Genomic DNA, 11,681 nt, shown 5'->3' with positions numbered 1-11,681 from the left:
TGGCCTGGGGCAAATCTTTCCAGGCGTGTCTGGCAAAGGTGGGCAATGCCACCCTAAATTGCTCAGGCTTCCCGTGAAGTCTATTAGCAATTGCAAAACACAGGTGCTATGCTCAAGATCTCATTTAGTCTTCAGGGTAAAGTTCTCAGTAGGCTCCACCCTCTAATCCCAACAGCTAGACTGTCCAGCAGCTCCCCGGAGTCAGCTGCAGCTGGACTTAAACCTGATGCTTTTCCTGCAGAGATCTGGCCCTAACCACAACACTCTTTGGTCTGACCACCAGGCACAGTCTCCTGGCTATGGTGGCAGCTGGTATGTACTAAGAGCATATGAATTAGCCATTTTTGACCTTTCCAAATATCAAATGAATTTTAACAAGCTTTGATATAAAACTGACCTTTATTACAATTTAAAAAGAACCAAGACAAGTTTATAAGTGCCTTTAATTACAACAACGTACCTGTTATTTACAAGTAATTATACTTTTAATATACAGCTTGGATAAGGTTCATTACATGTAAACTAGAAGCCATCATGAGTGAAACTGCAGCCTTTATGACGATCCAGAATTGACACATCACCGTCAGAGACAGAAAACACACACCCGTATCGGTTCCTCAGGTTCCACTACTGAACGAAACTCGGGATCTGGCCAGAGGAGTAGAAATACGCTTAAATTGAAACACGACAAAAAGTATTGCTCTTATCTAATCCTACATACAACGAACTGCATCATTAAAACAATGCAACCTTAATTGATATAGCACCTTTCAAGGAGGTCAAAGCACTCATATCGTCTGTAGGATCTTACTTGTCCTCAAAACAGCCCTGTGAGGTAGGCAATGGTTGATTATCATTCTCCCCATCTTGTCATATGGAGAAAGCGAGGCTCAGAGAAGTCCAATCATTTGCTTGAGGTCACATGGTAAAGTCAATGATGGAACAGAGACCACAGCCCAGTGCTCTTGTCTCCAAAACCAGTAATTCTCTTTAGACTAAACTGGAGGATTTAACTCAACACATTAAGTCACTTTTCCAAGAAATTTTTAAACTGCCTCCCCCCCCACCCCCCACAAATTATTGAAACACGGTAGGCAAGAAGAAACACCCGGATGATGGCAGACAGCTGCGGTGTTCTGCTGGGCAGGCTCTGGGAGTTTTGTTCTTCTATTTCAGGAGTGGCTCCTCTGAAACAGCTGAAGTCTTAAAAAAATACACTTGAAAGACTGCTTCTCCTGGCTTACAGATTGCAGCTTTAATGACCACACTACGTTATCCACAAACTTGGCTTACTCTTGAGTTACAAAGAAAACATCTAAAGAACAAGTTTAATTTTTGAGTTAATTGCCCTCATTTATACACATTTCCTGTTCACAGCTTAAGACATTGGTTCTCAACCTGTGGGTCGTGACCCATGTGGGGGTTGTATATCAGATATCCTGCATGTCAGATATTTATATTAAGATCATAACAGTAGCAATGTTACAGTTGTAAAGAACTGTATTGAAGGGTCCCAGCATTAGGAAGGTTGAGAACCACCGCCTTAAGAGATTCCAAATGGCAGGTGGGGAGCGGGGATAGGATATTTTTGAGAGACAAACAGAACCAGGGAGCTACTCACAACACTTAGTTCTAATTTTATTTTTTGTCCCCCTTCAGAGTTAAATGTATATTTGAAACTTAAAAAAATACTAAAAATACACAGAATAATTAGAGCCCCAGACTCAACATTCCAGGAATTTTTCATGTAGCATCTCTACTAGATAAACACTATGAATGCTTTCACAATCCTGCTGGGTAGCTGGCAGCCCTCTGTGCAGTAGCATGAAGGAATTGATATTCTAGACCGACTGGGGGGGGGGGGGGGAGGAGAAACAACAGAGGCCTACATTACAAAATAAGTTGAAAAGGCCTAAGTGATGGGCAATGTCACATCAGGTTCACCAATGGGTTCTACATGGAGCTGGGTCAGGAATGGACAAAGTCATCAGTGTCTGCTTCCAGGCCAGTGACCTTTTCTTGGAGCCTGAGAAGCAGGAAATTAGAGGTGGTCATTCCAGAGTCACAGTCAGTGGTTTCACGCTGGCTGGTGCTGGGTGCTGGGAGAGAGGACATCCTGAAGAGATGGCACAGAGAAGATAGCTGGGGAGATTTCCATTGGTAGGGAAGAGGTCCTCAGACAGATGGACAATAGACAGAAGGCCATCTGTGCAGGAGCAAGCAAAGTGAGGTGGAAGGAAATACGACTTCACACCCTAGTGCTTCTGCCTTTAGACCATCAGAGGTAGGGAAGAACTGTAGGATTCTGAGGCAGTATGGATAGTTTTGAACACATAAAACCAAAGTTTTAGTATGTCACTTTTGAAAACCAACTATTCGCTCCTCCATGAACGGGATGATCAGACAGTTACAAAGATCTGCAGACAGCTGGTGAGTGCTCTGAGTCTTGAATTATTTTGTACTGTACTTGAGGAAGAGGAGTACCTTCAAACTGGTGTGGAACCCAAGAGTCATGTTATGGTCAACCATCCTTACGAGGGAAAGTGATGGATTGAGAAATAAAACTCTACTTATAAGAGTTTACTTATCAGGCTGTGTTTCAGACTCCCCCAGAAAACATAAGACATGCAAATGCAATATGATTACCAGATGACATCATTCTCCTGTGCCCACTTAACATAGGAGTCTGAGGAGGGACGGTCATCAACCTTTATAACACATATAAGGTGACTTGAGATAACTAGAATATTTTATTTAGAAACAGGGTCTGGCCATATAACCGAGGTTAGCCTTGAACTCAAGACCTTCCAGCCCACTCTCCCAAATGATAGGATTACAGGCATGAACTACCATGCCCAGCTCCTACATCTTAAAACCTACAGCATATCAGTGACAATCCAAGGAAGAAGTCTGTATTAGGATAGATGAATATTAAGTGGAATGATCTTTAAATTATCTTTTAAACAAAATTATACTTCCAATTTTATCTGATTTTAAGAATCTGAACAAATATTTCTCAGTTAAATGAAAGAACTTGAAAAAACAATAAAATATAAATATTTAGAGGTAAGATATAAAAAATAAAAACACAAAAGACTTGAAAATGAGCAAAAATAGGATTAAAAAACTATACAAATATTCTTTCTCTTTTGGACCATGATTTTTAACATTTTATTTCCTAATTCCAGATAAAAATAATTTTCCTGGGTTCTATCCTGATGTCTTTAAGTGAAATACTTGTAGTATAAGTGTTTTCAGCTTGTTTGATGCTCTGTTAGGAATAATGCTCTGAGGAAGATATGGGCCCCAGCAAGGAAGGATGCAGAGGCTACTGTAAATAAATCCACATTTGATTCTGTCCAGACATGTTCCTATTTTCACATCAGCTACTCACTAACACCCAACATTACACTTTCAATATCCCCTTGGCCCAGTATTATATACCTGTCAGGGTTTCCAGGAAATAACCCTCAATACAGACTGACTCCAGCAGCCAGCTCTAAGATGTCTGTGCACCAGAAACCAACCCTTTCAGAAGAATGCACCCTGAGATCACAGGGATTCCTATTCTCTATCACAAGGAGCATTGGGATCAGTGTCATCTACCCATTTACAAAATCCTGCTTCAGTCTGGAATCAGCCACTGCATGGTCACAAGTCAGACTTTGTCCCTCCTGCTGCAGGTGCTTGGAATAAAATAGATCCCCTGTGTGATCGCTAGCCTCGGCACCTGGGAGGCCACCTAGCCTGCAGCCCGGCTCAGGGTTTCTCTTTTGTTGCTTTTGGCTTTCTCTCTTCCTTGACACACACGGAGTAGTACACCTGTTCACAGTCTTTTCTCAGACTGAATATGCATTGGGTCCCAAGTATAACAAAGGCATCTTCAGACAGCATTGTTTGCCAACCGGGAGAATTAAAATCTGGAGGTATTCATTGGGAAAGCTAAGTGGAAGCAGCCGAGGAAGGCGTCCATAATTACCAAATGAAACGGATGGAGAATAGTTTCTTTGAATTCTGCTGCTCTGCCACAAGCTCATCACACTGGTACGATAAACTTACCAAACATATAATAGAGCGCAGCCTAATTAGTGCCAGAGCCAGCAAGACAGAATACATACATATGCACATACATACACATGTGTGTATACGTACAGTTCATGGCTGGTGAAGGGGGGCTGTTCTAATTATACTGGTGAAAAGCAAGTAAGAGAAGTACTCTGGAATGCTGGTGAGATTTTAGTTCTGTGTTATTGTTATTTAGCACTCAATTCGAATTTACTGTGGGAGAATCCAATTCTGTTGAATTTACTGTAGAACAACCATGAACTTCTTTCTCACAAAGATGACTAGTATTATTTAGAAGTTTTAGAAACTTAATGATATGATTTAGATAAGGACAAGTCAAACATATGCAGCCAACATGTTTATAAAAATGACCTTCTTTTAGAGTTTCTTAAACATTTCACATAAGACAGTCTATGCTTTCTCATGATTTACATTTGGGAAGTATGTGAAGTAGTACAAAATGCTTTCCTCAAGGACTTTTAAAAGTATTTAAAGAAATAGCTACTTCTAGATAGAATTATACTTCTGATTTAAAGAAACAAATCTTATGATTTATTTTTCTCTTTGTAGATAATTTCCCGCAAGCTGGGTATGACCAGACACACACTGTGGATGCCAGCGGTGACTGTTTCTGTATACGGGGCAGTCTGCTTTGATTATGACTTTCATACATTTAAACTCTGTAACATTTAGGTTAAGACTTTAGAACAGACCACAGGATCTGTCCAGCTCAGACAGGAACACAGAATTTGAACCAAGTCAAAGAGCAAAGAGTTAGAACAAAACGAAAGGAAAAGACCCTGGATAACCAAGTCAAACAATGATGAGACACCAACCAATATACACTGATTATGTCCCTGAAGCTCAGCTGGGCCGAGCTGCCTTCCTTGCTTGCTCCTCCCCACTCCTCAGCGACTGCTTATTCTCTTGGAACTTGTGTCAAGGGCCTTGTAAAGCACACTTAAGATACGATCTGTCACAACTTATTCATGGTTCTCAAACCAGGAGAGTGCATATTTTATGACTGTTTTGCATATATATTTGAAAACTCTGGGGACATTCTGACGACGAGATTTCAAGACGACATGCTTATTGATAATGAACTTGTCTCTACAGAGTTTTATACTTTAGAGACCACACCAGCTTCCCTGCTAAGTTAAGACTTTGTATAAGACACAATCAAACTTCTGAGCCGTAAGGTGCCTGTGAAGAATGGTGCTATGGTAAGCACAAGGCTAGGAATGTGCCCTGTGTCATGGGTGGCACCACGTGCCAAGGGGACACGTATGACCCGAGAGACACTTGGGTCAACTCATTAATACCTAGCGGTGGAAATCAGTGTTTGTGGAGGATCCTTGCCCTCTGCCGCTCCTGGGGCTGGTGGTCCCCTGCTGTGACCTGATCGGCAGTGGTTAGGCTTATCTGTGTGGCATTGCCATGGGTGGATTGGGCTGACGGACACCACCTAAGAGAGTTGAGTTTGCAATCCCACAAGCGTGGTACACAGCAGTGACAGAAACAGTTTATGAGTGCAGCAGGATGGAAACACAGGCCACAAGCCGGTGGTCACTTCACCCCCTCAGTCACACTCTCTGTCACAAGAAGGGAAAACAGCATGATTATTAAGTCATTAGAGTCAGATGGCACGGCAGTGGGGGAATGGCCTCCCTCTTTGTCTGTTTCTGTGCAGGAAGGCTTCCTGTCTGCACTTTGGCTAGGCTCCTTTTGAAATGAGAAGTGAGCACCGTTTCCCATGTTGGCCTTGGAGGATCTAGAGATGACTAAATTCAAACCAGGCAGAACTTTTCATCGGAACGACTTCAGCCCCTGGTTTCTGTTAAATGAAGAAAAACAAAAGCCTAGCGGGCAGTTTGCATGTCAAGTGCTGTAGTGTGGACACCGCCACTGGTGTTCCTAGAGGCGTTACCAGCTTTGAATGAAAGTCTGCAACATTCAGGAAGTTCAAGATTCCCAAGGCGGACTTGGTTCTGTTTTTAACACTGTTTCGGCAATGTCCATCATAACCACCGACACGCTGATTTTCCCTTACTGCATTTCGCCACCAGTGGTCTGGGGGTCTGGGATCTGGAGCTCCCAGTGCCGTTTGGAAAGTTGAGTCGTTACAGGTCTTCAAGGTTGTATTACTTGTTAGAGAAAAGACTAAAAGCCGCTAGATCAATGATCTAGCTTATGTGCTTTATGGTGTCCTTTCAAATTAAGAGTATAAATCATTGTACATAAAATCAAAATAGTTAATATATATTTTCTGGCACTTTCTAGAAATTAGGCATGAAACATAAAACATCTTATAAATTTATATAATAAAATAAATGTTTACATTTTACTCTTAGATTACCATTGGATAACAGGAAAGTCACACACGTGGGCAGCAGAGATCATTGGAAACACAAATTCATGTCCACAGCCCTTTAGGGATAGACACCACGGCTGCCATCCGCACATGTGGCCTGGGTCCCAACATGAACATTAAGGCTCTGCTTGGAAGGAAGAACCCTGGGCTTACAGAGCTTCAGAAGTACTGGAGTAGCCACTGGGGGTTCTGAGAAGGCTTTGATAAATTTCTGAACACTGTGGGGGAAGGTTTGGAACAGAAAAAATTAGAAAAAGTATCTAAAGTCCCTCAAGTACCTTGTGAAAAGATCGCAAACGCAGTGTCAAAATCAGGAGCAAAGGCCCCAGAGATTCCAGGGACACCTACCCAAACCTAGTAGCCTGCACAGTCCAGATGCCCAGGGACCAACAGGGCAGGTCTGGGAAGAGGGCGACCTAATGGGAACCAGCGGCCAGCTTCTCACCATCATAACATCTAGCTGAAAGCCAGTGCCAAGCCTGTGGGAGACCGTCCTTGGAATGAACCACAGATGTGAGTAGGTTTCAAGGGGTGAAATACCAGATATTTTAGCACTAGGAACAGACAGAGAAAAGGAGAGTGAGGGACAAAACCCTGGCTGGTCTGCAGGGCGGTATTCCAGGCAGAAGGAATCGCATCATTGGTGGGTGGAGCTTCCCCTCACAGCCTGCCTTCCTCTTTGGGATGCGGGAGGCCCCAGGTACTCAGGGTTTCTTGTGAGCATGGGGTCCTGCCCTGACGGGGGGCGGGGGGGCTATACCTTACTGTTTTAGAAGCTGAGGAACAGCTGTGAACCTGTACTTGACTTCGGTTAACTAGAGCGACATGAGGCTGATGTCACTTCTAGCAGAGCTGTCCCGGGTGGGTGCTGATCACAGGCTCTTTGGGACTACTTTCTGGGTTTCTAGAGCCTGGTGATATCTCTGCACTGCTGCAACTCCCCAATGCTCTCGTAGTCATTCTCCTTGGGGACGAGGTGGCCGTTGGTCTCCAGAGGGACCTTTTCTTCCTCTCTGTTTAGAGTCTGTATGGCTTCATAGTCAGGCTCTGGTTCCCCACTGGGCCTCCTTGCTGGCAGAAGTGTGCTGATGTTGTTGGGAGATTTCTCAAAGTCCTTCACAGTGGCATAGAGGTCGTTACAGGAAGATGATGACCTCTGAGGGGGTCCCTGCTTCGAGTGGCAGGTAAACTCTGGCCCCTTCAGAGCTGGTCCGGGCTTGTGTGCTGACTGTGCGGGTTTATTCACTGAGGAATACATCGCCTGAGATCTAGGGAAAAAAGAAATGAGTATGTTGCCCGAAAGCTGTGACCTCCTCCTCCCCTTCTTGGTGCTAAGCACATGGCGCACGTGAACACCTCCCACCCTCCAGCTACCATTGCCATCAATATTCACTCTGAGTACCTTACTAGAGAATAATCAAACCATCTTCTTTGCTGTACGTCACTCAGACTTGATGAACCCTATAAACCCAGTTTTGTGGGTTTCTCATGGGACCAGATGGAGCTACCGTGGCTGGTAGAAAACCCACTAGAGGGAGGCCATGGAATCACAAGAGACAGAGTAGGAGGGGACTGCATGGGCCAGTGAGGGGCACTCCAGAGGTGGAGTGGGGGACTGAAGGTGGGGAGACCCCTGAAGGGCCCTGGCAATTGGCCGCCCCTGGGATGGGGAGGCAACAGGAATCAAAGATGATGCGTAGGTTTTTGCCTTGTGGAGACAGATAGATGAACTTTTCCTTCCTTAGGAAAAGGAACTTGTAGGGGCTGAGGCAGTATCATCTGAAGAAAGTATGTCTTGAACTGTGAGACTCTTCATCTTCCAGCCCTGCGCTCCAGAACTCCCTGGCTCTGTGTGTGGGTCTCTACAGGACCAAGTGCCCACATTGGGCATGCCACTCCAGCCTTGTACAGCAAGAGTCGGGAAGGGATCTGGTGCCCTGTCGAACCTAGCTTGACATGTATCATAATCGTGGCTTCTACATTTCGAAGGCACCACTAAATGTCTCAGTGTTTACCCTGGTTCTTGCAAATCCACCATCTGTTTTCATTGGTTGCTTCAAGTGATGTCAGCCTTAGCCTAATTCATCTTTCCAGAAGCGACCAGCATCCAACATTCCTCACCGAGACATTTCCCTGTCTTTTAGACAGGATCAAATTCTCTGTTCCCACCCATCCCAACTTTGGGATTTCCTTCTAGGGTGGCCCCCAGCTGTTGACTAAACTCCCTCTCCTTTTCTGACCCCAGTTCTCTCTTCATGTTCGTCCCGCACTTCTCCCTGCCCAGCGTCCTTCAGTCTGCTAAGGTACTCATCCTGCCCTTCTCCTGGCTCACCATCTGTCATGTACCTTCCCGTGGGAAACAATATCTCAACCCTGACACCGGAGCAGAGGCTTGGGAGCCTGGCAGTTTTTTTTCAAACAAGGGAAGCAGTCGGGATACCTTTATCCTTGGGAAGAAGCGCTATTTTTCCTTTCGGTGGGTGGGTGGGAGGTCTATTTTTGCAGTCCAGGCTTGCATTGAAGTAAATACTCTCCAGCTTCAGCCTCTTGAGTGCTGAGACTACGTTTGTGAATAACTGTGACTGTGCAGGGTTTTGTGTGTGTGTGTGTGTGTGTGTGTGTGTGTGTGTGTGTGTGTACACACGCATGCGCGCATGTGAGTGCAGGTGCCTGTGGATATCAGAGGCATTGGGAGGCACTGGATTCCCCTGGAGCTGGTGAGCCAGGTGGTTGTGAGCTGCCCAGCCTGGGTTGTGGTAACTGAACTCCTCTGCAAGAGCAGTCCATGCTCTTAACTGCTGAACCATGTCTCCAGCCCCTTGATGTCTATATTTTCTAAAGTTTTTTTTTTTTTTTTTTTTTGGTTATTGGAAAAGAATTGAAATTTACCTCCTCTTCTGTAAGAGTCGGATCTTCTTCCCGAGACTTGTATGACAAGGAACTAAATCTCTGTTAAAAAAAAAAATTGCAAACCAAATTAAAGCAATTTGAAGCTGATAGTTTAACCTGCCTTCTGCATATACACGCCCATGTCTACGCCAATGCTTTCAAGTGATCTCTACAGACTACAGGCAATCACGTGTCTCTTCATCAGCTGTTGGCACACTCTGGCTGCCCAGCCACGTCACTGCCATACAAGTGCTGTGGATATCACTCTGTGTAAACAAAATGCTGATTGGCCAGTAGCCAGGCAGGAAGTATAGGTGGGAGAAGCAGAGAAGAGAATTCTGGGAACAGGAAGCGGAGGCAGAGAGATGCTGCCTGCCGCTGCCATGACAAGGAAGATGTAAGGTAATGGTAAGCCACAAGCCACGTGGCAAAGTATAGAGTAATAGAAATGGGCTAAATATAAGAGTAAGAGCTAGACAACAGTAGGCCTGAGCTACTGGCCAAGCAGTTTAAATAATATAAATGTCTGTGTATTTATTTTATAAGTGGGCTGTCTAACAGGGCTTGGTGGGGGCTGGAGAGAAGGTCTCCAACTACATACAAGGTCTTCTAATACTTCAGTGTGCGGGTGGAAACAAGCCAGTGATTTTCAAAACCACGGATTTGGTTCCTAACCACCACCAAGGGAGGGTTGACGGAGGTGGGGGACAGTGATAAAAAAGCTGGCCCTTCTATACAACATGCCAGCATGTCCCATCTGAGAGCCAGCCGGTGTCACCAGGAGGAACGCACACAGATCTCACAACACCCCTGGCCTTGTTTCTCAATGATTTTCTTCCCAGTTCTTCTGTGATAGGGCTCTGGCTTATTAACTAATTCTAATACACTTCTTAATTCTTGATTCCAACAAAAGCACATCCATCCACACCTTCTCTCCCTCACACTGACAGCATGCTCCGCCATCTCCCATCTCTTCACTGCACCAGGCCTTTAGTTACCTGGGCTCTCTCTGTCCCCTACCACCCCAGCTCCTAGAAATTCTTTCAGACCCACATCCTCATTCCAACTCTTCTTTTTAATTCTGGATTCCAACGGTTCATCAACACTTAGTTGTGATGCAACTGTCTTTCCGTTTTCCCTTGTGGTATCTCTTTCCTGCTTTACCAAGTATTACTCTATAGTCAGTCATCACAACTGGGGAACTCAGGTCCCTTGCCTGCTGCTGGGCCAGTGGGTGGGCCCTCACAGTGCTTTGTGTCTAAGGCCACTTGACTAACGTACTCTGCATCTGCTCTTCCGCACAGGCCCATTTACTTGGCACCTTCTCCTCTTTCTCCAACGCACCCCCACATCCTTACCTGCCCACCACAGTACCACCTCAGTCACCGACGGACCGGACAGCCTCGCTTCTGGATTCTCTGAGAAAACCGGAGGGGTAAATACTCTACCCCACCCCCAGCAGCCCTGGTGTCCTTCTGTCCCCAACAGGTTACCACACATGACGGGTTACCACACGTGAACGTGCTTGCCATGCCCTGCACTCAGCCGTCCCTCCTTCACACTGGATCCTGTCCTCTCACACTGCGTGTGAGGGCTATTCTACCTCTCTCCTATTTTGTCTACAGCACCAGATGTTCCTCCCTTGGTGGGGTCATCTCCACCAACATGTAAACATGCTAGACACCAAACAAAACAAACAACTGTACTTCCATCTTTTCCTCTCGGTCTACAACAAAGTCTCAGATAACTTTCCTCTTGGAACCCATTAGAGCTGCGTTTCTGCCTTCATGGTCGGAGGAACTATTCGCCTGGTCCCAAATGATGACCACATCAGAATGATGACTTGTCCTCTGTGAACTGAGGTCTCTGCTTCCTCCTCAAATACTTTCTTTATGCAGTCTCCAGCAACCTCCGCCCTCTTTCCTGGTTTTTGTTCTTATTTGGGTTTCTCCAGCTATTCCCCCAGATTCCTGTTCTTGGGACTCTTCTGGCCCTACTATTCACTCATGCAAGCCCATGTGCTTACACACAGTTCTGCTGCTAGTTCTAAAGCGCGTGGATCCAGTCCCTGCCTTCCCTCTCGGCCCACTCATCTCCCCAGCTGCCCTGAGCTGTGTCACCATTAGGCTCAGTCCTGAGCTTGCTCCAGCTCCTGCCACCTGAGATACTCTATCTTGGTTCACAGTGGTTCTGTGTGCCCGCAGGCTGTGCCAGCCCCAGCTCTCGGTGCTGGCTGGCCCCTCTCTTCACTTCCGCTGCCTCTGTCCTCACTGGGGCCCCTCTAGCTCTGGTTATTAGCACAGGGGAGGCTTTCAGAGCATACATTATACTGCTGGTTTCGTTCAGACATTGAGCC

General features: G+C 45.6%; 1 protein-coding gene across 1 annotated transcript in view; it reads right to left on the bottom strand.

The window, feature by feature from the left end:
* Window positions 1-3,102: 3,102 nt before the first annotated feature.
* Window positions 3,103-11,681, bottom strand: part of Pag1 (phosphoprotein membrane anchor with glycosphingolipid microdomains 1) — a 138,944-nt gene continuing 130,365 nt past the window's right edge. Inside the window, exons 8-9 of the mRNA XM_036178448.1 lie at window positions 9,326-9,385; window positions 3,103-7,697 (exon numbers count right to left, since the gene is read on the bottom strand). Of these exons, the coding sequence (XP_036034341.1) occupies window positions 7,341-7,697; window positions 9,326-9,385 (417 nt within the window). The 3' untranslated portion in view covers window positions 3,103-7,340. The remainder of the gene's footprint in view (window positions 7,698-9,325; window positions 9,386-11,681) is intronic.

This window comes from Onychomys torridus, chromosome 2 (genome assembly GCF_903995425.1).
Source record: "Onychomys torridus chromosome 2, mOncTor1.1, whole genome shotgun sequence".
NCBI classification, from domain to species: Eukaryota; Metazoa; Chordata; class Mammalia; order Rodentia; family Cricetidae; genus Onychomys; species Onychomys torridus.
The sequence above is the reverse complement of the archived record's forward strand: the minus strand, read 5'-3'. Positions and strand labels throughout refer to the sequence as shown.